The sequence below is a fragment of the Phaeodactylum tricornutum genome, chromosome 12 (assembly GCF_000150955.2).
Source record: "Phaeodactylum tricornutum CCAP 1055/1 chromosome 12, whole genome shotgun sequence".
Classification (NCBI taxonomy): Eukaryota; Bacillariophyta; class Bacillariophyceae; order Surirellales; family Neidiaceae; genus Phaeodactylum; species Phaeodactylum tricornutum.
This window is the reverse complement of record NC_011680.1, coordinates 82,152-106,058: the sequence shown is the minus strand read 5'-3', so window position 1 is coordinate 106,058 and position 23,907 is coordinate 82,152. Positions and strand designations below refer to the sequence as shown.

Below are 23,907 nucleotides of genomic sequence, written 5' to 3'. Positions count from 1 at the left end.
CATGGCGCGTAAAAAATACTGTTATGATTTCTTAAATACGATCTTGGATACCGAGTGCCAATTCGTCATGGTGTCGGCTTTAGTTACTAGCGCTATCGATCAAAGTGCTCAAGAAGCAAACTTGTCAAGGACGTCTTGAGCAAGGCGTATATCAGCTTGAACTTTCTTTCGACGGTAAAACTGACAACTGCAACCGTCTCCCGTACAAATAATGTCCGAATGCACAGTACCATGGATACGCTGCGCAGCTGCCCACAAATCATTGTAGCGAAGTTCGGCTTCACGCAAAATTTCTAACTTCTCCAAATAGATTGCATCTTCTCGATTTACGCAGTGTTTGCACAAGTAGCCTTTCTTACCATCCACGCTTGCCTTGCAGCCAATACATTGTGCTACCTTCTTGGCGAACATCATTAAGCTACCTTTCCTGGCGCTTGGAGTTGGAATAAAGATCTTGCGAGTGTGATCTCCCTGGAGTAAGGATTTATCAACATCTGAAATGATAGGTTCGAAGATACGAGTCAACGGCTTCGACAGCTGGTTTGTCAAGTACCACTTGCAATCTATTGGTAGATTGTTTTCCAGTACGTAGATAGGATCTTCAGCCTTTTCGAAATTCGCAGCTCCTTTGGCACCCGTGATAATTATGTATGGAACACGATCACCAAGTTGTGGCGCTGATCCGGCATCCCGTTTTTTCATTCGCGCGGCAAGCTCTACATGAGCCTGCTTGACTTTGTAATCGTCTTTCTTCCCACCGAGACCAAGAGCATATTCAGCCCCTTTATTGAGAGATTTTGTAATGACCAGACGTGAAATGTCCATCTTGTTTTGTAGTAAATCGGAGATCTGAGACTTGACGTACTCGATAGCCCCTTGAACATTTTGATCGATCAATATCTTGTTTAATGACGTCTGAATAACTTCACGGACCAGCTGACAGTTGTCTCGACGCACCACTTCCAATCCCTTTGTGTCCAACTTGTCGTACTTCTCAATTTCTGTCCACATCAGACCAGCGTAGCGTTTTTTGTTCATGAGGAGGTAAGGAAAATAAACCTTTTCAAACTCCACTGTTAGTCCAGAAAGCAAAGCATGTGTGAGAGAAAGTTGAATCCAAGTTAAGCTGTAGCACAGATAAAGCGTACAAAGAATTGGACTCGGAAAAATCTCGGAAGCTTTTTCAGCAGCTTCGATCGCCAATGGAAACGTTTCCGCGACCGTTGCTGGACCAAACTTTACCATTACGCTATCTGTGTCCCCGTATACGACCTGGGCGTCGTGGTCATAGCCATTTGACTTCGTGTATTTCTCCTCAACAAAGGTTTTGGTCTTTTCCAACAGTTGGCGTCCATACGATGTAACCGATGATGCAATTGGGAGACACGGGAGTTGTCCGACAGTAGCACCCGTGAAACCGTATACAGAGTTGGCAGACACCTTTAACGCTAGCTGGCGACCATTTTGTACCGCTCGATCGAAATCTGTGGGAGCATTCTTCATGTCTTTTTTAGCTCGCTTACGAGCGCTCAGCAATTCCTCGAGAATTGTTGGTAGAATACCCTTCTTGACACTAGAATGAACAAATACGTTACCGTTTTCGCTTTTCCTGTAGATGTCTGGGTCGAGCTTGCCTACATCGGCAGGATTGACCAAAGTCGAATAACAGAGGTTGTATGCTTGCATGATTGATGGATACAGGGATGCAAAGTCCAATGTGGCTATCGGTACTTCGTAGTAGTTCTTGATGGGATCCAGGACAGTAGCTCCTTCGTACCCAACATCTGCATTGGCGTTGCCGCTCTTCCTCAGGGTAGGAACGAGAAGTTTCTCGTGTCGGCATTTGCGTAGAATCATCGAAAAGACCTTGATTTGCTGGCCTCGTGAGATCAAAAACGACATGGGAACCCCCGTTACTCGAGCCATCTCGATATAGTTTACCAAGACACTCAACTTGTCCATGAGTCGTTGTGGTAGCAAAGCATCCTTCAAACAGTAAACAGCCAGCCGATGGCGATCTTCGTCGCTGCCGTTTTGAAGGTCAGAAATAATGGAGTGATGAACGTCTTCCTTCTGTTGGCCAAGATATTCTGCGCATACCGAATTCAATGAGTACGAGCTCAGCTTATGGTTACGCTGCATGTAAGGAAGCATGTCAAAGATAACTCGTCCGTCAATGGTAGTTTCCACGTTGGCGCGTTTGCCGTAGGCGGACGATTGAAACATGGTGTCGCGCATTTTGGCCTTCGTGTTGCGCACACGTCCCCACTGGGCGAAACCGGAAAGCACCGCCTTTCTATGACTGCTACCTTTCGATAAAGAGTCCGCACGGTCCAAGAGATAGGGAATGTCGAAATTTTGAACGTTGTAACCCGTGATAATGTCAGGATCAGCAGCCTCGAGAAATGCTCGCCACTTCATGAGCATGTCTTCCTCTTCGTCGGAACAAATAACCTGAGCCCCAACAATGGGCAAGCAGCCTTTGAGTGTAAAGACGTTCTGCACAATGGGTTTATCTTGACCGTACAGCGAGATCGTGTTGGCAATCTGGATGACAGGATCTTTTTCTGCTTCCGGAAAGTGGCCCTTTCGGCCTTGACATTCTATATCGACCGAAAGAATTCGCAACGGGGCAATCTTGTTCCATTCGCCTTCCGATGGTCGTGGAGTAATATCGTCGTACGAAATGTCGACTTCGATCTGTAGGAAACAAAGAACCTGTGAGAACGACGCATACGCCGATCGAGTAGTAACGCAGCTACGGAGTACGTACCTGACAATGGGTTTCCTTCCGTGGAATCTCCCGAATCTGGTAGGTGTCCGACGGCAAGGTCAGCCAGCCAGCCCCCGAAAGTTTTCGATCCACCATGAAACGCAGGACGAACGGAACATTCGCTTCAAAGGCCGCATATGTGGGTGGTAGACCCGTACTCGTTCCACCGGTGCGCGTGATGCCCGGCAGATCGATTCCGTCTTCCATGATGCGTTTCAGCGTCGGCACCAGGCCGGGCAAGGACACGTAGATTTTCAAAAATTTGGTGTGCGGCGTTTCGTAACCCATAATCGACTTGTGATCGGTAATGTATTCAATGCCGAGGACTTCGGCGTGTGTTGCCGTACCGCCGCGGGCGGCAGCAGCTAGTCGCGCCGTAAGAGTTTGCCGTATCGCACTCAGCTCGGCCAGATTCGTCAGTTCGTAGCCATTTTCCAAAGCAAAGTAGGCGTCTGCCAGCAATAATAGAAGTGATTGTGAGTGAGAGTACTTGGATGCCTTGTGCGCCGGATGGACACGCCGTCTGTCCTTTCGGAATTCGGTAACGTACAAGGGGTAAAGCCGTGAACAAAAACAGCAATAGAGTGTCCCCGTTCGTCCACACCAAATCCGCGCAAGATCGGAACTTGTCCTTCTCGACGTCCCACTAAAGGCTTGGTGCGGTTGGGATTAGCTGGTAAGGGTTTACCCGAAACAACATCCATGTCGAGCCACTGTAGGTTCAGATCCGTTTGGTTGCTCAGGTCGTCCGGTAGACGGGCTCGTTTCCAACGCTGCTGGTCCTTCGCCGCAACTGTACTAACAACCTGTGCTTGTTGCGCCAGAATCTCTGCCGGAATTTCTTCTTCAATCCCAACGTTGTTGTCGTCATCGTCAAAAAGCTGATCGTCGTCAATCATATGCTCGTAAAAGGCCCCGCCATCGACACCGCCACCCCGCAAACGTTTGGGTCGAACACACCAGGCTTCATCCGTGAAGTCTTTCGTAAGTGCTCGCTTGATTGGAGACATGGTGTTGTTCCGACTAATTTATAGCTTGTCGCGTTAATCCAACTTTTGTATTGGATGGAGTAAAAGTCGGTGCCCTTCTGCCACTGTTCACCAATGGTTGAGGTTTACAGTTACAAGTTACACTGACTGTTAGCTATGGATTGACGGAAAGTTCTGTTGATCCGGACCAGAATCTCAGGCTGAGGGGTCAGCTCGGCTCGGCTCGGCGGCAATGCCAATGGCGCGCATTGCGGGCCGGCGTAGTCCAGTCTAGTGCAATGCAGTCCCCATACTTCACCCCTACTACCTACTCCTACCCAATGAAAAAGGGTTCGAGTTCTTTCGAAGTGCGCGCGCCGAAATCAAAAACCATAAATGACCCCACGCCACAAAGACCTCAGCGTACCGTACCGTGCTCGACTCACTCGTAGTCAAGTCACATCTAACAACAACACAAACAACAACACCAGCAAGTCGTTCAAGGTCACACACCCCGAAAGAGTCACACGAACCAACAACAACAAATCGTTGTCCTCTCCACACGAAGAATCTGAATTCCACCACGATCTTCTGGCATAGTCGTATTCTCTGTATTCGTGTCACTCCAGAAGTACTTTGTTGAAGGGACAGTCAAGGATGAAACTTTCGGGTGGCCTTGCTCAGGGACTCAGCCTTGCGGTGTTGGGCGTGGGCCTTGCTCGCGCCGAGATCCGGGACATGGAGTTTCTGCTGGAACCGACCGAAGACTCTATCCACTTTACCGACGGATACTTGCGGGGTCCCGGCTATATAGATCTATCCGCGCTGGTCTTTACGGCGGTTTCCGAAAATTTCACCCCCGTCGACGTCGGCACCAACGACGATTCGCCTCTCAATGACGACGACAACGACGACAATTCGAACGCACCCGACGATACTGGTGCAGACGGTGGAAACCGACGAGACTTGAGCGCACGTGGATTGGACGGAGGTGTCGAGGAAGGTCTAACGACGGTAGATATGGCCGTCATTGGGCTACCCCAAAAATGTGCGAATAGTCGATCGGGCTGCGATTGGACCGAGCAAGGAATAGGAGGGCGTCTACCGGATGGAAACTTGCGATGGTGCTGCTCTACCGAAGCTGTTGCCGCTGGGCTTTGTGAAAGTCACAATAGCGGCAAACTCATTATCAACTCGACTTCGTTTACTGGGGCATACAAATTTGTAAACGTCCCCCCTCACGGACCGATGAGTAAACATCTTCGGTTTGGTCAGATTAACGAGGCAAATTCCGGTCAGTTTGTAGTGGTTTTCGCCAACTGCAACGAAGGCGGACGACAGATTGTTGCGCGTGGCAAAACTGTGTGGAAGTCTGTGCACGGCTATCTACCGGGAGAACTCTACGGATTTATGAATTTCTACGCCATCTTGACGGGTATGTACCTTATTCTGTTACTTTGGTACGGCTATCTCATGCACGTGAACGAAGAATCAAGAATTGCCATTGAGAAATGGATCCTCATGACAACTGTACTCGGTTTACTGGAAATGTTCTTCCGCACTGGCGACTACTTTGTCTGGAACGTTGACGGATATCGGATGAACTTGGCCATGTACATTGGTATAATTCTGGGAGTCGTCAAACGCGGACTCAGTCGAGCACTGATCATCATGGTAGCGCTTGGCTGGGGAGTTGTGCGTGATTCGTTAGGCTCGGCTTTGAGGACAATCATTGTTCTAACCGCTGCGTATGTTGGTGTTTCTGTCTCTCGCGATCTCATGCTGGTCTTCGCCATTGAAGACATGGAAACGCTATCCTATGATGCGGAAGTTGAGCTCTTTGATGTTGTGACGATATTGACATTTGTTGTTGCGGCTGTCGATGTCATTTTCATTCTCTGGATTCTTGATGCCCTCAATAACACCATGGAATACTTACAAAGTATGAATCAAAGTCGCAAATTGATGCGGTACTTGCGTTTGCGGTGCATTTTTTTGTTTTCAATACTGTTTGCTACCATCTGGGTTGTTTTCTCCTTGGTTGATACGTACGATGAAAACGGAATCATTCGGGAAGAGCATGAGTGGTCAGTAGATGCCGCAACTGAGATCAATTACTTTTACGTGCTGGCGGGGGTAGCTTTTTTGTGGCGGCCCAACCCCAGTGCGAAGGAGTACGCCTACGTCATGGAGCTCTCAGCTACGGGCGAAGGGAATGACGGAGAAGATACACACGAACTAGAATTAACAGGGGTTGTCCCATCAGCGTTAGACGATGACGATGATGAGGAACCGTCAGGGAAAAGCAACGGTTACCATGATAATGATCACGATGACCGGTTTCGAATCGACGACTCGGAAGCGGCATAGCACACAAGCAAGTCATTCGTATTTGTAACCTTTTCCCCCCAAGGGTCAATTCATCTGCAGGCATATATACCGAAGCAGTTTCCTACAGCCTGTTCACGCCCTAGACATTAACGTAATACAGCTCCTTCTTTTCCACTCGGGTTAAAATAAGATTTGCATAGTGCATAGTGTTTTTTACGATCCTAAGTTATCTGCATTGTCCTGCGCAAGAAGAGAGTAACCGCAGCCTTGCGCTATCAACCCCGCAATACACATGTGCTTCGCACCAAAAACACGAGAAGGATCAAAACCCCAGAAACTTCTTAGGCACGCTCTCCTCGGATGCGACGGGCCAACTGGATATCCTTAGGCATAATGGTGACACGCTTGGCGTGAATGGCGCACAAGTTGGTGTCCTCGAAAAGGCCGACAAGGTAGGCTTCAGAAGCTTCCTGTAAAGCAAGAACAGCTGTCGACTGAAATCGGAGGTCATTTTTAAAGTCCTGGGCGATTTCACGGACCAAGCGCTGAAAGGGAGCCTTGCGGATGAGAAGCTCGGTGCTCTTCTGGTATTTTCGGATCTCACGAAGTGCGACCGTTCCCGGGCGATAACGGTGAGGCTTCTTGACACCGCCGGCAGTGGGGGCGCTCTTGCGAGCAGCCTTGGTGGCAAGTTGCTTGCGCGGAGCTTTGCCTCCGGTAGACTTGCGAGCTGTTTGCTTGGTACGAGCCATGTTTCTTCCTGTAGCCGAACGGAAGTCAGGAATGTGAGAAAATACCGACAAATTATGGGAAAGCGTGACTGCCTGTCCCGTATTGTAAAATAAAATTACGTGTACGATTGAATTTTCAGACCAGGAACGATTAAAAAACTCGCATGCGACATAACGGGTTCAGGGAAAATCTACGTAAACACAGCTTGAAGACGTTATAGGCGACCAACGACAACAGTCAACAGTCGGAGTTTGCAGCGAGAAGAAATGATAGGAGAATGTTTTTAGGTCGCAGAGAAAGGAGCAAGACCATGATCGACCAGTATCAAGCCTTTCACCCATGGCTCCGCATCCAGAGTTAGAAGACTCGAAATCTACTTCTTGCACAGGGACAGCTTGAAAGCAATCATTGTAAAATGTAGGGAGTCTACGAAAAGGCTCAAAATTGCCATGTCCAAGAGAATCGCTCCAAGGTACTTTTGGATTGGGGACCTGGACCAATTTCAGGCTTTTGGACACGCTGTTCCTTCAATCCAGATTATACCATCGTATCGTGATCTCGTCTTTACACAATCCATTTTAAGTCGAACGTATACATCCATTCTAGTCACTGGTTTGGGGTGATCGATGGTGAATGATGATTGTTTCTGAATGCTTACCTTATTTGAATTCCGTTGTCAAATTGCGAATTGTGCTGGTAGAAGTGATTTCGTGTTTTGGACGCGTTTAGTGGAACAAAGAGTGGATGGGATTGAAGATGGTGTAGAAATGCACGTTTCTTTACTACTATGATCTTGGGAAATTATTTTTCAGGAAGCGCTCGTATGTCTGACTGGTTCCGTTCCTACGATATTCTCCGTAGCCTTGAAACATTGACACCGCGCAGAGAAGAGGATTTCAACGCCACGGAGCGATTGTTTTGTTGTCTCCCTAATGAAACTTATTGCTCCGAACCAAACCGAGCGTACATGAACACAATATTCGTCTATCGTGCTAACAATACTTCTTTTTTTAGGCTTCTATACTTCCATCACTTGCTCGATCAAATGACGTCTGCTGACGAAGAGCCCAGCCAAACCCCAAATCTGTGGACAAGATGTGGAGTTTTGCACACAAATGTTAGAGTGTAACAGTAAGATGCACAATTATCCGATTAGACAATCTATCTTGTAGCAAAATGAAGTGTGACGCTGGAATCTTGACAATGGCAGTTTCTATTATGACAATCTCACGAGTCGCTTCGGCCTTATCATCGCGGTCGTCGACCTTTTCCCGAGGTTTTGTTGTGTCTGACTTGGCAAGGCGATCATACTCTACGACGAAGCTATCCATGAAACTGCAGACGGCAATTGTGGGTCTTCCCAATGTCGGAAAATCTACTTTATTCAACGCACTGACAGAAACTCAAGGTGCTGAAGCTGCCAATTATCCGTTCTGCACCATAGAACCCAATGTGAGTTTTGTTAGTCAAATTGAAACCTTGCCTGGCCCATTATGAACCATCTGACTTATGTTTTGTGACACAGGTGGGAATCGTAAGTGTACCTGATCCCAAACTGGAAATCTTGAAAGACATCAACAAATCGGTAAAAGTTGTCCCAGCCGCATTGGAATTCGTTGACGTCGCTGGACTAATCAAGGGTGCCTCTACAGGTGAAGGCCTTGGCAACCAGTTTCTGGCATCTATTAGACAGTGTGACGCAGTTGTACACGTCGTTCGGTGCTTTGAAGACGAAGATGTTGTCCACGTCGATGGAAGCATTGATCCCGTTCGTGACGCCGAACTCATCAATCTTGAGTTGGCTCTAGCCGACTTGTCTCAGGTCGAAAAGCGCTTAGAGCGCGTTCGAAAAGATCGAAATGCCAGCCCTGTTGAGAAGTCCGCATTAGAGAAGGTTGCCGCTGTCTTGCTGAAAGATCAACCTGCTCGCAATGTTGTGTTGGACGAAGAGGAAGAAAACGCTATTAAGTCTCTCGGTCTATTGACAGCGAAAAAGATGGTGTACGCTGCCAATGTTGGCGATGCGGATTTGGCAAACGGGAATGAGATGGTTGACAGACTTCGTGAAACTGCTGAGAAAGAGGGTGCAAAACTAGTTGTCGTATCGGCTCAAGTCGAAGCGGAGCTTGTTGAACTAAGCGTCGGAGACCGTACTGATTTTCTTGAATCGCTGGGTGTCAAGCTAGAAGACACTGGGCTTCGAAAACTTGTTCGTGAAGCTTACGATATCCTGGGATTACAAACGTACTACACCAGCGGCCCGACTGAGACAAGAGCTTGGACTATCCGCAAGGGATGGACAGCACCGAAAGCTGCCGGCGTGATTCATAACGATTTCGAGCGAGGTTTCATCCGTGCAGAGACCGTTTCCTATGACGATTTAGTTGCTTGTGGCAGCGAGATTGAAGCGAAGAACAAAGGGAAGCTACGCAGCGAGGGGAAAGACTACATTGTCCAAGAAGGAGATGTGATCTTGTTTCGCTTCAACGTGTAAGGTAGAAATGTAGAGAACTACTGGTCAGAACATGTCCTAACAAACCTACGCTACCAGTTGTAAAGGCTTTGAAGTAGGTCAACTAGTAGCATTTTTCTACAGAACTGTTTGCTTCGGGGAAACATAAGGGAAAGTATTTTTAATATAGGTAGCCAGAAGCTGATGTGTACTCTTCGTGAAGTATATTCGACAACCGTCGAATGTGACATATTCACTTGACAAAACGAATTGAACGTGAGTTTTCTAACCAAAAACTGTTCACACCAAAAAAAATATGCAAAACAATCTCCGACACGGGGAATCGAACCCCGGTCTCCCGCGTGACAGGCGGGGATACTAGCCACTATACTATGTCGGATAACTACCGCTCTCTGGCGGTCGTGCTGTTGCAATGTTCATATTTTTGTATAAATACAAATATCCAAAGAGCTGATTGCCAAAATAAAGGTGTATCAAATTGCTTTGAGAACGATATTCGAGAAAAACATAAAAACTACTCCGACACGGGGAATCGAACCCCGGTCTCCCGCGTGACAGGCGGGGATACTAGCCACTATACTATGTCGGACGGAGGACAAGCAAGCTTCTTACGTTCTTTCGAAAGCCAGTTGCTCTATAAATAATATGTGTGATCGGGAAAAATTACGGTATATTCCTACTTTCTCGGCCTTTTTACTACAGCCGTGGCGTGCCTTTCCCAAATCGATTTTTCTACCAAAAGTCGTCCACCACCACAATCGCCACTACTTCGCGAGAAGGTAAGAAGAGACTCAATCGGTTTGAGGATGGAATGTTTCCCCGTCAATGATAAAACTTTTGATTCCTACGAGCTCATGCATGCCATGTACGGATAGTATGGGAGGGAAAGGTGTTATCTGCCCTTTACCATCCGATGCTTGCACACGGACAGCGTTGGTTTACAGTTAGTAACAGCGGTATACGGTAAATGTTTTCTCACGCTACCTTCGTTTCGTTACGCAGAGAAAGTTGAACACACTTCTCGACCCATCGACACTCGGAAGAAGCCCCTCTAAAAATTATTTTGGAACGAAATGTCCAAACTTGACTCTGTTCTTTTGGAAAAGGCTATCGGCGACGTCCTCGCCTTCTCTGCCGGAGATGAGGTCAGCTTCGGTGGCGAATCGAAGCAGGGAAAGAAGCGTAACTTCACTGAAACGATCGAAGCCCAGATTACCTTGAAGAACTATGATCCCGTTCGTGACAAGCGTTTTTCTGGAACTTTCAGGCTCCCCACTGTCCCTCGTCCTCAGCTCAAATGCTGCGTTTTGGGAAATGCCGCTCATTGTGAACAGGCGGATCGTATCGGTGTTGACCACATGTCTGTTGAGGATTTGAAGAAGCTCAACAAAAACAAGAAGCTAGTCAAGAAGCTCGCCAAGCGCTACGATTTCTTTCTAGCTTCCGACAACATGATCCGTCAGATTCCTCGTCTTCTCGGCCCCGGATTGACCAAGGCAGGTAAATTCCCTACTCTCCTCTCTGGTTCCGACGATATGCAGGAAAAGATTGACGAGCAAAAGGCTACGATCAAATTCCAGATGAAGAAAGTTATGTGCTTGAACGTGGCTGTCGGAAATGTGGGCCAGGATCCGAAGGAAATTATCGTCAATACCCAGCTCGCTGCTAACTTCCTCGCCTCGCTTCTCAAGAAACAGTGGCAGAACATTGGACAGATCTACATCAAGTCTACCATGGGACCCCCAATGCAGATTTATTTCTAAATTTATGGACTTTGTTTGTGTGACAAGGTTTCAAAGATCTAACCCAACTTCGGCCATTGATATGTTTCCTCGTATGCACTACCGTTTTGGAAGTCGCAATAAATCTTCATTGCTGTCATGTACAAAGTTCGCTCACGTTTGTAATCAGGACTTCCTTCCGGTAGACTGCTTTCGTAGTCTCTCACCGTACAGGTGCCGTGCTTGGCAATTATTTCTTTCTTCTCGTCGTCGGCTTCGCGTTTCTTTTTGTTGTGTTGCAAATCTGGATCCACAAACTTGTCTACGTCTTCCTGCGTGAGTTGTTCCGGCGGTGGGGGAATGCCACATTTAGACGTCAGCTCGCTGGAGATGCGGTTCACCTCATTCAATGGATCAGCTAGAATTGCTTCATTGCTGCTGTAAACACGGCAAAGTTGTTGCGAATTCTCAACACCCCTCATATTGTAAACAATCCAGAGGCGAAGACCGTGTTCCAAAGTGAAGTTTTTCTCACGCCTTTTCAGGGACAAAGCAACCTCCAAAGGATGACGGTAGGTAAAAAGTACAGCCGGTTCACTTTTCAGCAGGGGCAGCCAAGTCTTGAGGGTGATGCACATTCGCGGGTCTTTTTGCAAGTATGGAGCATTCCTTGGACTATTGAAGAAAGCCAGCGCCTTTTCGCCGTGGTCGAAAGAAACTTTTCCATTCCTCTTGGCGACAATGGCCTTTTCGTGGTCGTAGTTTATTACATTGGAACTCCACCAAATTCGCTGAAGCTGCATAAATTCGTCATTCTGCAGAACTGCATCAACTAACTCAAAAAACCCCTTCTCGTTGTCAAACGCACCGCCAATCAGTGGACCTCCCACGTTGTAACCTTGACCGGTCGCCATGAGACCCGCCAGCATGCTGGTACCCGACCGGTGCATGCCCAATACCAAAAAGCCAGATCGTTTGCCGGGTGCTAGTTGCGCAGGTTCGGCGGCACTTTCGTCATTCGCCTGGCGTGCGCCTTTCTGATCTCGACGCTTTCGAAGAAGATTAAATTCTTCTGTAGCCTTTTCCATCAAGGACGTATCAGTCACATCCTGTTGTTTGCGCATGTCTGCGATCTTTCGTTTCACTATACCCGCCACACTTTCAGCAATCATCTGTCCAGGTAAGTGGGGAATGTGATGCTTAACAGACTCCACAGCCGAATGTACAACAGGCTGCAAAATTTCACCGCGATGAGTCGGTGTAACTAATGGAGACGCTTGATTTAGTAGTGGACACAGACCGAAAAGTACCAAGGCATAGCACGCCGCGAAAATTCCGAGACAGACCGTGGCTGAGAAGCCAAAGCTCAAATAGGCAGAAAAGCGTTGGTCTGACTGGGGCTTCCTTCGACTTCTTCGCGGACGCGGATGTATTTTTGTATCGGGATCGACCATTTTTCAGATCTGTGGAACGACTGAAACAGCGGGAGCAGCAGTGAGGTGTAACGGATGACGGCTGAAATTGAAGCACTGTCTTTGTCGAGGAGGGCCTACTGGAGATGAGTTGATCTCTGCAAACGCTATGCCGGCTTGAGCGCTGTCCCGCAGGTTACAAATGTCTCTCAACCTTTTCAGAGTCACTCAACAGTTAGCTGTAAGTGGATTCCGCATTTTTCCCACTTCATGCCGTGTATTATAGAACTGTGGTAGAAGAGTTCAAAAGACTACCTATGTGCATACATAACGTAAACGTTAACCGTCACAGTCACGTTCCTGTTCGAAACACCAACCCTACCTCAGTTCGCTGACAACATGGCATTTTCCGATTGGGAAAGCGGGTCATTGCCAATGACAGTCAAAGAGCCGCAAGCTACTAGCAAGTTGTAAAATGGGAGGGTTTTAATATGGTTAGGCTTGTGTCTTCACTTTCTTGCTGTGACAAATTACTTTTCTTCCTCTACAGGAGGTGCATAGAACAAACAGAGTGGCTATTTGAGAAGGCAAGTTTCAATTGTTGATGTGCATCTAGCAAGGAGGTTTACTTTGATCCGTACCAATCAGTATTATCTCAAACTGACAGCAATTACTTATTGCTACAACAGCAGAAGAAGAACATTGATTAAGGATAGGTATGCCACAGCTATAGATGGCAAACCTGGTCAGCAAGATACAAAATGGATCTACAAAGTCTGCTCAAAATGGCATACCATAAACAACGGAACTTTGTACAAGCAAATGTACATCAATATCCGGGTAAAAATACAAAGATGTGTGATTTACAACCGGGTTCTACTGAACTCTTTTGAAATTGCCCTTCCTTGGAGACTATATTCAGAAACCGGTAGTTGATTTTTGACAATGACAGAGAAAAGTGTCTTCCTGTAGAGGAGGACAAAAGGCCTACATTAATGGACAATATGCCTTGTTGCAAGTACAATAACCAAGAGAAGTTGACACTCCTTTCCAAAGTGCAGTCACTGTAGAAGAGGGCTGTGGAAAGGGGAAAGTATGTAGAGATCTTGCTTTGCAATTATAGACGCAACTGTTTTTGACAAACTTTTGGTGAAGAAAACCAACTCCACAGCAATCAATACCGTCTGTTACTCAGTATGCTGCAATGACAGTTTCTTCTCCATTGCTGGTTATAACTTGAACAACGCAAAGGCAAACAACAGCATTTAACTGTAGAGCGGTACCACAGACAGTGTGCTCTTCACACAACATTCCATGTATAGATTCTTTGATGCCGACAATTTCAGCCGCAACTCCACTTGGATGGATCCGCGAGGCGTTTCTGTTGTTTATTTTGTTGAATTGCGTTACGTTCTTTCGCTGAGATTGTAATCTTGTTCTCATGGCTGCTGACGGTACTAATGCGTTTCGTGGTGCGCCCAGGTGGATTGGACGGTCTGTTCAGGCGGCAAACGCATGTTACGGAGTACTACCAAAGGACAGATTGCTGTTATGACAGTGAGTGGTAAACAAAGGTGGGCATTATGGCAAAAGACCTGCAATACACCTAAGCAAGCTTAGGGACTGTAAAACTCACTTGCTGACAATGCTCCCCACAAGTTAGATGGCAGACGCAAGGCTGTTATGCAATATTTGGATCAAAGAATTACTAAAACAATGAGAGGAAGGCTACATTCTACAAACTAGTCAATCTGTTGTTCAGTCCAGTGAACAATCCCACAAAGTGCCAGCTCATCTTCAATTGTTACGTAGTACAACCAATGAACATATGTAGGACAGGAAAAACCCTGTGTTGATAAAGTCTGGTAAACAAAGGTTGGGCATTACAACAAACAACCTGCAATTCACCTAAGCAAGCCTAGGGACTGTAAAACTCAACTTGCTTACAATGCTCCCCACAGATTAGACAGTGGATACAAGGACCTATGCTATTATGCAATATTTGGATCAACGACTTTCTAAAACAATGAGAGGAAGATTATTCTACTACTTGTTGCATAGTACAACCAATGAACAAACATAGGACAGGAAAAACCCTGTGTTGACAAAGTCTGGTAAACAAAGGTTGGGCTTTACAACAAACAACCTGCAATACACCTAAGCAAGCCTAGGGACTGTAAAACTCAACTTGCTTACAATGCTCCCCACGGGTTAGACAGCGGATACAAGGACCTATGCTACTATGCAATATTCGGATCAATGACTTTCTAAAACAATGAGAGGAAGATTATTCTTCTACCAGTCCATTGAGCTTGCGAGGTCCAGTCCACTGGACAATGATATAAGGGAAGCAATTGACTATGAACGGTCCGGAATGGACTTATGTTGCGCCTTTCGAGAAGAAATGCAATGGTTGCGGTGTGGTCAAGGCTTTAAACAGCCATTGTGAGGGAGATGCGGTGATGCTCGAGATGAAGGCGGCTGCTTTTGGTGTAACCACCCACACTGGCGAGCGCCGCAATTATGGTATAGCAAAGTACACAAACACACTGTCAATGGCGTTCCAGACTCTCAACAAGTATAGAGAGACCCTGGCAGAGTCAAGGAAAGTGGATGTCTTTCTCCGCAGCAATCACTGCATGGATCCCGAGATGCTTTTGGGAATTGCGGTAAATCAAGGCAATGCTGACCGCATGTCCAAATTTGTGTTGGACAAGGAAAAGGATGAGGTCCAAGCAAAGCGCGCGGCCGCCAAGGCCTCTTGTAACAAGAACAAGCACTTGGCAGTGGCAGTTATTTGTTCAAGCGAGAAACCTGACAAGGGGGGCAAGGATGATGTCACAATATACACCAAGGCAACATGTCCCTGGGACAAGAGACATCTAGCACTGTCCATGGAAATGTGAGTCAAGGTGGGAATCGTGTTGAGATTGTTTCCTTTATGTTGGCCTTATTGTACAACCCGATGTAAACGCGGTATGATCAGGGTTGTCCTGTATTGGATAACGGATTCTTCTATACTCACGCAATGTATTGTTGATACAATGAGAGAGTAAGATGAATAAAGGGGAAAGCCTCGTAAGGCCCCGATTGTATTGTAATTACTCGAAAAGACTGAATTTAGAATTGTGTGTAGAGACAAATATGGATGTAATCTTTTCGAGTGCAAACAAATCCCTTGGAGCTCCCTTAGGAGTCTCAGTAGAATCAGTACTACTCTCCACGGATAGTCACATCACTGGGATAGTAATGTTCTGGTCAATTGTATTCAAGGAGACCGTAGCCTCTGTACTGTCTTCTATGCGTTGATCCCGCAGAATCCAGATGACTGCAAATGAATGCATATGAATGCAAATGAATGCAGATGAACATGAGACCCTTTGATTGTGTGCAGACTTATCTGCTTCGATTCAATCCCAGTTTGTAGACGTGAAGAAGGTATTTTCTTTATCTCTCAAAGGACGACCATAATAGAGAAAATCGCTTATGTAAAGATGATTTCTTGGTCGGCAAGACATGTCGTCTTGCGTGTCACAACTGCTTCATCCTTAGATGCACACACGTGTCACTTCGCACTGCCTTCGCAAATGACATTTCGGTAATGACCCGAAAAACATTGCCTCTATCCGCAGCGTCGTACAGACGACGACTGGGACAGTAATAAGGCTGGCAAACATGGCCAATATTCAGAGCTAGGCACTATGCTAGTTGAATGTTCCAACAACAATAGCTATGACAATTGCTCACCTTAGTGGCAAATTGCAGTATTGCGTGGCTATACTTTATCACTCCCTTCAATCTCGCAGTCTGGGAGTACAAAGTCCAGTCTAGAGATTGCCCCAAAGTATGGTGGCGCAGAAGGTACTGTATGGCCGTGGCTCAAAACAGAATGTGACTGATGAGGAATTTGTGCTGAGGGCCAGACAGACACTTAGTGAGCATATCACTGAGATTGGAGCCCGTTGGTTCATGTGCGAGACGCATTGTCCCACTAGCAATGCACTCGCGAACCTTATGGTATGAAATAGCATTGTGCTTTTTCTTAAGTACCGACGAAGGTATCGTCGAACTTGTGACGACACTCATATTGTCGCAGAAAACATTTGCGGGTCCACAAAGTGGAACACCCAATACCCGTAGGTTGTACCGCAAAGCTATGATCATTTCGGAAGCTATGCGCATGGCAACAAACTCCGATCCATATGTCGATCCTTCGACAGTGTTTTGTCTCTTGGAGTACCAACGTATTGGTGTTCCATTTATAAAAATAAGTATGCCGGTGGTCAATCTCCGCGTGACGTGACAATCTGCATGAGCAGCATCCACAAACACCGTGATTTGTACTGACCTACCCATAGGTTTTGGCATTGCTGGAGGGAGTTCCTCTACAGCATTTGGGTATTGCTCCTTCCACGTAGGATCGGAGAACTTGACCTGAGAAAATGCTCTCATTTTAGGGTCACAGACAAGCTTGGAATTCAAGTGTCGCTTTAAATAGCTGAACATACGAAGCACCGCATTGTAGTGGCCTTCTCTTGGTTTCGCATTGAAGCGTGACATAAGACCCACTTCTTGGGTAATGTCAATTCGTCCAAGTTCAGATGTCCAGAGAAGGATGCCGATAAGACTCATATAAAAGTTCGCTCGGTCATCATCGAGGAAAGCGGACGTATCCACCTCCGGATGGTATCCGGGTATCAAGGGCGTGACAATTCGGATACTTGTTGAAAGTTTCAGCCCAAGAGTTTCCTCTATGTTTTTTATCGCGTTGGTTAAGTAATGCTGAGCAGACATGTACCACGCCGACGTACCATCCTTGAATGTGTACGTTCCAATAGTGGCTCCAAGAAATGTTTCTGGAGCGCTACCACCCTTGAGTGTGTAGGGAATGTTTTCGAGCATTTCTAAAATCGCCCTGGTATTTTCCGAAACCACCGTTAGGTCGTCGACGTAGCTTATAATGTACTCGTAGTACTCGCTTTCGTCCTTGCGCTTAGCAGCTCGGTACCACATATCTGGGTCCGCCTTAGAAGACACAAAACCCATAGTCCTTAGACTTTGCGCGAGGTGGGAATGCCACGCTGCGCCACTGGACTTTAGTCCATACAGAGCCTTAGCAATGATGACTGTCCGTCCCTCGAACTCTTCAAACTCAGGGCCAGCAATTGCATAGACCTTTTCACGACAATCGGCATTGACGTAAGCATTACCGATGTCAACTGAGACAAGATCAAGATTGTTCAGACTGGCAAGTAAGAAACCTAGTCGAACACTCTCCCTTGAAGCAACACTGGAATAAGTATCATCAGTGGGAGGGTCTGTCACATGGCCTCCAGCAACAAGGCGTGCCTTACGTCGGAAGTCCATTTTGACATCAAAAATAATCCACATGGGGATGCGTTTTTAATCCTTGGGAGCTCTTTCTCCCTTCGAGAGGATAGTGAAGGTCTCCATCTTCTGCAGCGTGCCCATTTCCTTTTGGATGGCTTCAGCCCAGAGATGATTGCCATTCTGTTTGTCCAGCTCGTAAGCGTGGGCAACGTTCTTTGGAACTTCTATACCGTACTTGTATTGGTTCTTCTTTTTTCGCGTGCGTGCAGCGCGAATCCACCTATCAGCCTTTGTCAGTACCGATGGTGCCCAGTAAGAGAAAGCTTTTTCCGACATTAATTCATTGTCGGCTGCATATTTTGCAACTGGGTAAGGATTGCTTTCCTTTAAAGAGGTAAGAGGCTCCCAGGTGTGTCGCGAAAGCGTCCGCGCCTGCCGTAAAAGACTTAGGCGGAGCCTTGCGTTAAGGGAGGGGAAGAACTCCTCAAGGGAGTGAGTTGGTCGTGTCAAGCGATAGATTGTATCGGGACCAACTATCCTAGAGAAACAGACCTTTTGGTTTGTGTAGATCCTAAAATTATAAGGTTAGTTGATTAAGCTACTTTGAGGAATTCCAGTCATCACTTAGGGTCAATGACTGCAAGGAGAGATTGGCTGTGGAACTTAACCATTGGAAGGTGGTTCCCTGACACTCGCCCCACAGACAATCTTGGACTATCACCAGCCAAGTACTGTACGACGTTCTTTGAGAAAGGTGGCAGTAGGGAGAGGCTTGGTGAGGTGATTGGCCCGTTGATGAGTGGTTGGAATGTAGACAATTTTCAAAGCTTTGCACGTGCGTAGGTGCTCACGGAACCAGAAGTAGCGAATTGCAATATGTTTGCTGCGCGGAGTCATGCGTGGGGGATCTGTAGTAGCAAGAGTAATACATGCTTGATTATCCTCAAAAATGCGACTTTCAGGTTCGTAGGGTAGTGACAGGGCTTCTGAGATCCGAAAGTGGGTATTGCGTAGCGGAATAAGGGCTTTCAGGGCCGCCGAGAGGGAAATGAACTCGCTTTCCATGGTACTGAGGGCAATGACACCTTGTAATTTAGATGCCCAGACAACGGGTGTGTTGCCAAGGGTGAGGAGGTAGCCAGTACGAGAGCGAAGATTACCAACAACATTGGGTTGTTTAGCATTCCATAGACCGGCAAAATCCGCGTCAGCGTAACAGTCTAAACGACACGTGGTAGTGGTCGGGCGAACAATGAGGCCATTGGTGCTGGTGCCAATGAGGTAGCGCCCAATGCGTTTAACAGCTTCGGCATGGACTTGTTGAGGTGCATGCGAGAAGCGGGCACATTGGTGTACGGCAAAAGAGATGTCGGGGCGCGTGTTGTTTGCTAGATAGTTGAGCATACCAATAACTGATTGGTAGTTGAAGCGCCATTGGTCGTGTGGGGCACTGTCGTCATCAGAGTGGAGAATTGTAACAGCTGGAGTAGAAACGGGTTTGGCGTTGGTAAGTCCGAGGGAGTCCACAATGCGAGAGATCAAATGAGGTTGAGTCAAATGGATAGAACCAGAAATGGAGTTGTCGGGAGCAAGTTTGATACCAAGATAATTTTCCATGGAGCCAACGCCGGTGTCATTGTCAATATTGAAATTGCGTTGACGAAGGTCGTCAATGACGGAAACAATTGTGGAGTTGTCATGACTGCAAATTATAGCATCGTCAACCCAAAAGAGAAAAATGCAATCTTTACGAAGGAAAAGGCAGGGATCAATTGGAGATGGAGTGAACCCAAGGGCTACAAGTGCGGTAGTGAGATGATCATACCACATCCGAGGGGCCCGAGCGTCGCCGTAAAGAGACTTGGTGACCTTCATACAGTGTGTGGAACTGGTTTGGGAAAAACCGGGAGGAAGTGACAAATAGATTGGTTCGTCACGGTCGGCTTGAACAAAAGCATTAGCGAAATCAATTTGGCGAGACTTGATACCATGTTGCACACAGAGCGAAAACATAAGTCGAATGGTGTCCCAGGACGCAACCGGAGCATAGGTATCGTTACGGTCGAGTTGGGGTGCTTGGAGATCACCACGAATGCACAACCGGGCCTTGTACTTATAGATAGTACCGTCGGGAAGGCGCTTGCGCTTGAAAACCCATGTGGTGGGGATGATTTTCCCTTGAACCGTGTCTTTGGCGACGATTTCATAGGTGCCCTTGTCATGTAACTGTTGCAGTTCTTTGTTCATTGCTTCTTTCCAGAGTTGGGATTCAGGGTCTTCGTGGTCGAGCGAGGCGACGTCGCGATAGCGCGGGTTGTCCAGCGCGTCGACTTGACTCTTAAAGAGTAACGGGTGAAGGACGTACGTTTCCATAGTAAAGGGATCGACCGTAACGTTGAGAAGGTGCTGAAACGGCTGGAGGCACGGGTCTTGGTATACGTCGTCGTTCCAATTAGCAGCGTGGATTGTCTGAAGAGTTAAGTCATTTGGGAAGCTTAATGCCGGTATGTCAGCAAATAGGACGTGTTTCCGGCGAAAATCAAGATTGCTAGAGTCTAGAGGGTTCAGAAATTTGTCCGTGGGGGTGCGCGTACGAGAGGAACGGCGTAACGCTGGGGTCGGTGATGGGTCGACAGGGTCAACGGAAGGTGTGTCCACAGATGTGGGGACGGGACTAGGGTCGTCGGTGTGGGAGGAGTCGTCGAAAAGAGGCTCGCCCCATTCCAGTGTGGTGGACTCGCCCGACGCAGGCGTGGCGGCGGAAGGGGACTCGCCCCAGTGTGGCGTATCCGTGGTGAGCTCGCCCGACGACGGTGTATTGGTATCCGACAGCGTTGGGGAGGAGTTGAGTGGGGAAAGGTCTACCAACGGTGGTGAGTCACTATCAAGACGGAGCCGATCTTGATGGTCGCGGAGATGGTTACGCAGTCGAGACTCTTTCGCGGAGATTTCGTTGGGGTTCAGCCATTCATCGGAAAGCTCTGGGGCAGGTCCATCTTCCAGCGGATCCCAAATATCGTCGAGGAGATTTTCGCGCGAGCCGGGTTGTCGAAGAAGGTCTAGGATAGCCTCGTGGCGGTCCGAAACAACGTGACCGGAAGAGACGGTGGTAAATTTCTCGTCGAACACTACGTGAAATTGTGGACTGATTGAGCCCGTTTGAATGTTGAGTATGAGACTGACGGAAGTTGAATGCGACGAAGAGAAACCAAGGAATTGTCCTTGACGGGAGCGGGGTTTCCATTTGGGTAACTTCTTTCCGTCTTGTAGCTTCGGGTCGAGTACAAAGGAAGGGCAACCAAAGACGCGAGCGCGGCGAAGGTAGGAACAATTTAATCGAGTGCCACAGAAAAGTTCGATGGGGGCAAGGCCTTGACTCCGTTTTGGCATATGGTTGTGTATAAAGGCCGAATAGTCAAGAGCAAAGGGCCAGAGGTCCTCCGAAAATTGGTCCGGCCAGTGGAGGGCCATATGGAGAAGCATGGATCTAGCCATAAGAGTGACGGTTTGAATAGCCCGTTCGGCAACACCATTTTGATGGTGGGCTCCAACACCAGAGAGGGATTGGAATTGATTTGCACTCATTAGGGAGTCCAACCAGAGTTTTGAGGTGAAAATACCATTGTCGGTGCGGAATTTTTCGAGAACATTTCCGCAGCCTAATGCCTGGATTTCAAAAGCGCGTTTGGATTTGATGGTTTCAGTGGCACCCAAGGTAGGTTGGTGGTGGACAGAGACAAAGCTTGAGTAGTGGTCATAAAAGATGGTCCCACCGCAATGTTTGTTGGTCTCACTTTCTCGCCCACGAGTCGACACAAGGCGGCCGCGGATGGCGGACTCGTAATGGTCCACACTAACTAATTCGCCGGGACGGGAAACATCAAAAGAGAGTGTGCCGGAAGTGTCGGGGTCGGGACGGGAGTGCTTACTGCCGGAGGGGCGACGACAAGCTTTGGAGGCTTGGCACGCAAGACACAAGGGGGGATCGCACGAAGAGAGAGAAGGCGAGCGGTTGGCGAGACAGGCACTATCGGCGGCAGTGGACGGGCCGGTAGAACAGCCGTCAAAGTCGCATTCAACCTGGTGTTCGCGGTAAAGTTCTTGGAGATGAGGGAAGGAGACATGGCCAAGACGTTGGTGATCAAGGAGCAGTTGTTTCTGGGAGCTGGTTAAGTTGACGTTGGACGAATCGAGGACGGAGGCTGCGTAGGTAGCAGGGCCAGCAGAGATGGGAGCACGAGACACCGGAGAGTGACAACAGGAACTGCAGGACTGACAGGAACAGGACGGAGCGGTGGTGGGAGAGACGGAAGATGCCTCGTGGCCGAGAAGAACGGGGAGATTGCCCGTAGGGTGGATGGGGATGTTGAGGACGCTAGATTTATTCTCATGGAGGAACCAGAAGGAGGACCGAGTGCCACCATAAAGGGTGCCGTAACCATCCGACGAAGACGGGGAATCCGACAAATTGTGAAACTGTGCATACTGTTGTGGACTGACAAGGCGTTGGTTAGAGGCGGGCATGAGGAAAGCCGGACAGGTGATAGTGTATGTTGTGCCGTGTGGGTCGAATACGGTGTAGCTGGCAATACCGCGAGCGGTAAGCGGGGAAGTACCGGAGATACCCTGTGCGTTGCCAAAATTTCCGCGGATAATGGGGCCAACGAAGTCGCGTTTGTCAAAGGAATAAGTATCATCAGTGGGAGGGTCTGTCACATGGCCTCCAGCAACAAGGCGTGCCTTACGTCGGAAGTCCATTTTGACATCAAAAATAATCCACATGGGGATGCGTTTTTAATCCTTGGGAGCTCTTTCTCCCTTCGAGAGGATAGTGAAGGTCTCCATCTTCTGCAGCGTGCCCATTTCCTTTTGGATGGCTTCAGCCCAGAGATGATTGCCATTCTGTTTGTCCAGCTCGTAAGCGTGGGCAACGTTCTTTGGAACTTCTATACCGTACTTGTATTGGTTCTTCTTTTTTCGCGTGCGTGCAGCGCGAATCCACCTATCAGCCTTTGTCAGTACCGATGGTGCCCAGTAAGAGAAAGCTTTTTCCGACATTAATTCATTGTCGGCTGCATATTTTGCAACTGGGTAAGGATTGCTTTCCTTTAAAGAGGTAAGAGGCTCCCAGGTGTGTCGCGAAAGCGTCCGCGCCTGCCGTAAAAGACTTAGGCGGAGCCTTGCGTTAAGGGAGGGGAAGAACTCCTCAAGGGAGTGAGTTGGTCGTGTCAAGCGATAGATTGTATCGGGACCAACTATCCTAGAGAAACAGACCTTTTGGTTTGTGTAGATCCTAAAATTATAAGGTTAGTTGATTAAGCTACTTTGAGGAATTCCAGTCATCACTTAGGGTCAATGACTGCAAGGAGAGATTGGCTGTGGAACTTAACCATTGGAAGGTGGTTCCCTGACACTCGCCCCACAGACAATCTTGGACTATCACCAGCCAAGTACTGTACGACGTTCTTTGAGAAAGGTGGCAGTAGGGAGAGGCTTGGTGAGGTGATTGGCCCGTTGATGAGTGGTTGGAATGTAGACAATTTTCAAAGCTTTGCACGTGCGTAGGTGCTCACGGAACCAGAAGTAGCGAATTGCAATATGTTTGCTGCGCGGAGTCATGCGTGGGGGATCTGTAGTAGCAAGAGTAATACATGCTTGATTATCCTCAAAAATGCGACTTTCAGGTTCGTAGGGTAGTGACAGGGCTTCTGAGATCCGAAAGTGGGTATTGCGTAGCGGAATAAGGGCTTTCAGGGCCGCCGAGAGGGAAATGAACTCGCTTTCCATGGTACTGAGGGCAATGACACCTTGTAATTTAGATGCCCAGACAACGGGTGTGTTGCCAAGGGTGAGGAGGTAGCCAGTACGAGAGCGAAGATTACCAACAACATTGGGTTGTTTAGCATTCCATAGACCGGCAAAATCCGCGTCAGCGTAACAGTCTAAACGACACGTGGTAGTGGTCGGGCGAACAATGAGGCCATTGGTGCTGGTGCCAATGAGGTAGCGCCCAATGCGTTTAACAGCTTCGGCATGGACTTGTTGAGGTGCATGCGAGAAGCGGGCACATTGGTGTACGGCAAAAGAGATGTCGGGGCGCGTGTTGTTTGCTAGATAGTTGAGCATACCAATAACTGATTGGTAGTTGAAGCGCCATTGGTCGTGT

At 47.9% G+C, this 23,907-nt stretch overlaps 7 protein-coding genes across 7 annotated transcripts; 4 read left to right on the top strand and 3 right to left on the bottom strand.

Moving 5' to 3' along the window:
• PHATRDRAFT_54677 (DNA polymerase delta) lies at positions 1 to 3,672 on the bottom strand (the record flags this gene model as incomplete). The annotated part of the gene is made up of 5 exons (XM_002181099.1): positions 1 to 1,073; positions 1,149 to 2,700; positions 2,774 to 3,225; positions 3,324 to 3,407; positions 3,462 to 3,672. The coding sequence occupies 5 exons, from the start codon at positions 3,670 to 3,672 to the stop codon at positions 109 to 111; spliced, it is 3,264 nt and encodes a 1,087-aa protein (XP_002181135.1). The 3' UTR covers positions 1 to 108.
• Positions 3,673 to 4,302: 630 nt separating this feature from the next.
• PHATRDRAFT_46983 (predicted protein) lies at positions 4,303 to 6,255 on the top strand. The gene has a single exon (XM_002181263.1). The coding sequence runs from the start codon at positions 4,399 to 4,401 to the stop codon at positions 6,109 to 6,111; it is 1,713 nt and encodes a 570-aa protein (XP_002181299.1). The 5' UTR covers positions 4,303 to 4,398; the 3' UTR covers positions 6,112 to 6,255.
• Positions 6,239 to 7,953, bottom strand: H3.3. Its single transcript, XM_002181098.1, has 2 exons — positions 7,463 to 7,953; positions 6,239 to 6,832 (listed from the first exon to the last, which is right to left on the bottom strand). Exon 2 carries the CDS (start codon positions 6,822 to 6,824, stop codon positions 6,414 to 6,416), a length of 411 nt encoding a protein of 136 aa, XP_002181134.1. The 5' UTR covers positions 6,825 to 6,832; positions 7,463 to 7,953; the 3' UTR covers positions 6,239 to 6,413.
• Positions 7,954 to 8,133: 180 nt separating this feature from the next.
• Positions 8,134 to 9,298, top strand: PHATRDRAFT_37067 (predicted protein; the record flags this gene model as incomplete). Its single annotated transcript, XM_002181262.1, has 2 exons — positions 8,134 to 8,256; positions 8,330 to 9,298. The coding sequence occupies 2 exons, from the start codon at positions 8,134 to 8,136 to the stop codon at positions 9,296 to 9,298; spliced, it is 1,092 nt and encodes a 363-aa protein (XP_002181298.1).
• A 746-nt stretch (positions 9,299 to 10,044) lies between these two features.
• On the top strand, positions 10,045 to 11,099 carry PHATRDRAFT_28359 (predicted protein). The gene is made up of 2 exons (XM_002181261.1): positions 10,045 to 10,056; positions 10,280 to 11,099. Exon 2 carries the CDS (start codon positions 10,351 to 10,353, stop codon positions 11,038 to 11,040), a length of 690 nt encoding a protein of 229 aa, XP_002181297.1. The 5' UTR covers positions 10,045 to 10,056; positions 10,280 to 10,350; the 3' UTR covers positions 11,041 to 11,099.
• A 77-nt stretch (positions 11,100 to 11,176) lies between these two features.
• Positions 11,177 to 12,564, bottom strand: PHATRDRAFT_46979 (predicted protein; the record flags this gene model as incomplete). The annotated part of the gene is made up of 1 exon (XM_002181097.1): positions 11,177 to 12,564. A coding segment is annotated over exon 1 (1,275 nt), but the record flags the coding sequence as incomplete, so codon positions are not given.
• Positions 12,565 to 14,770: 2,206 nt separating this feature from the next.
• On the top strand, positions 14,771 to 15,316 carry PHATRDRAFT_37064 (predicted protein; the record flags this gene model as incomplete). Its single annotated transcript, XM_002181260.1, has 1 exon — positions 14,771 to 15,316. One exon carries the CDS (start codon positions 14,771 to 14,773, stop codon positions 15,314 to 15,316), a length of 546 nt encoding a protein of 181 aa, XP_002181296.1.
• Positions 15,317 to 23,907: the final 8,591 nt, after the last annotated feature.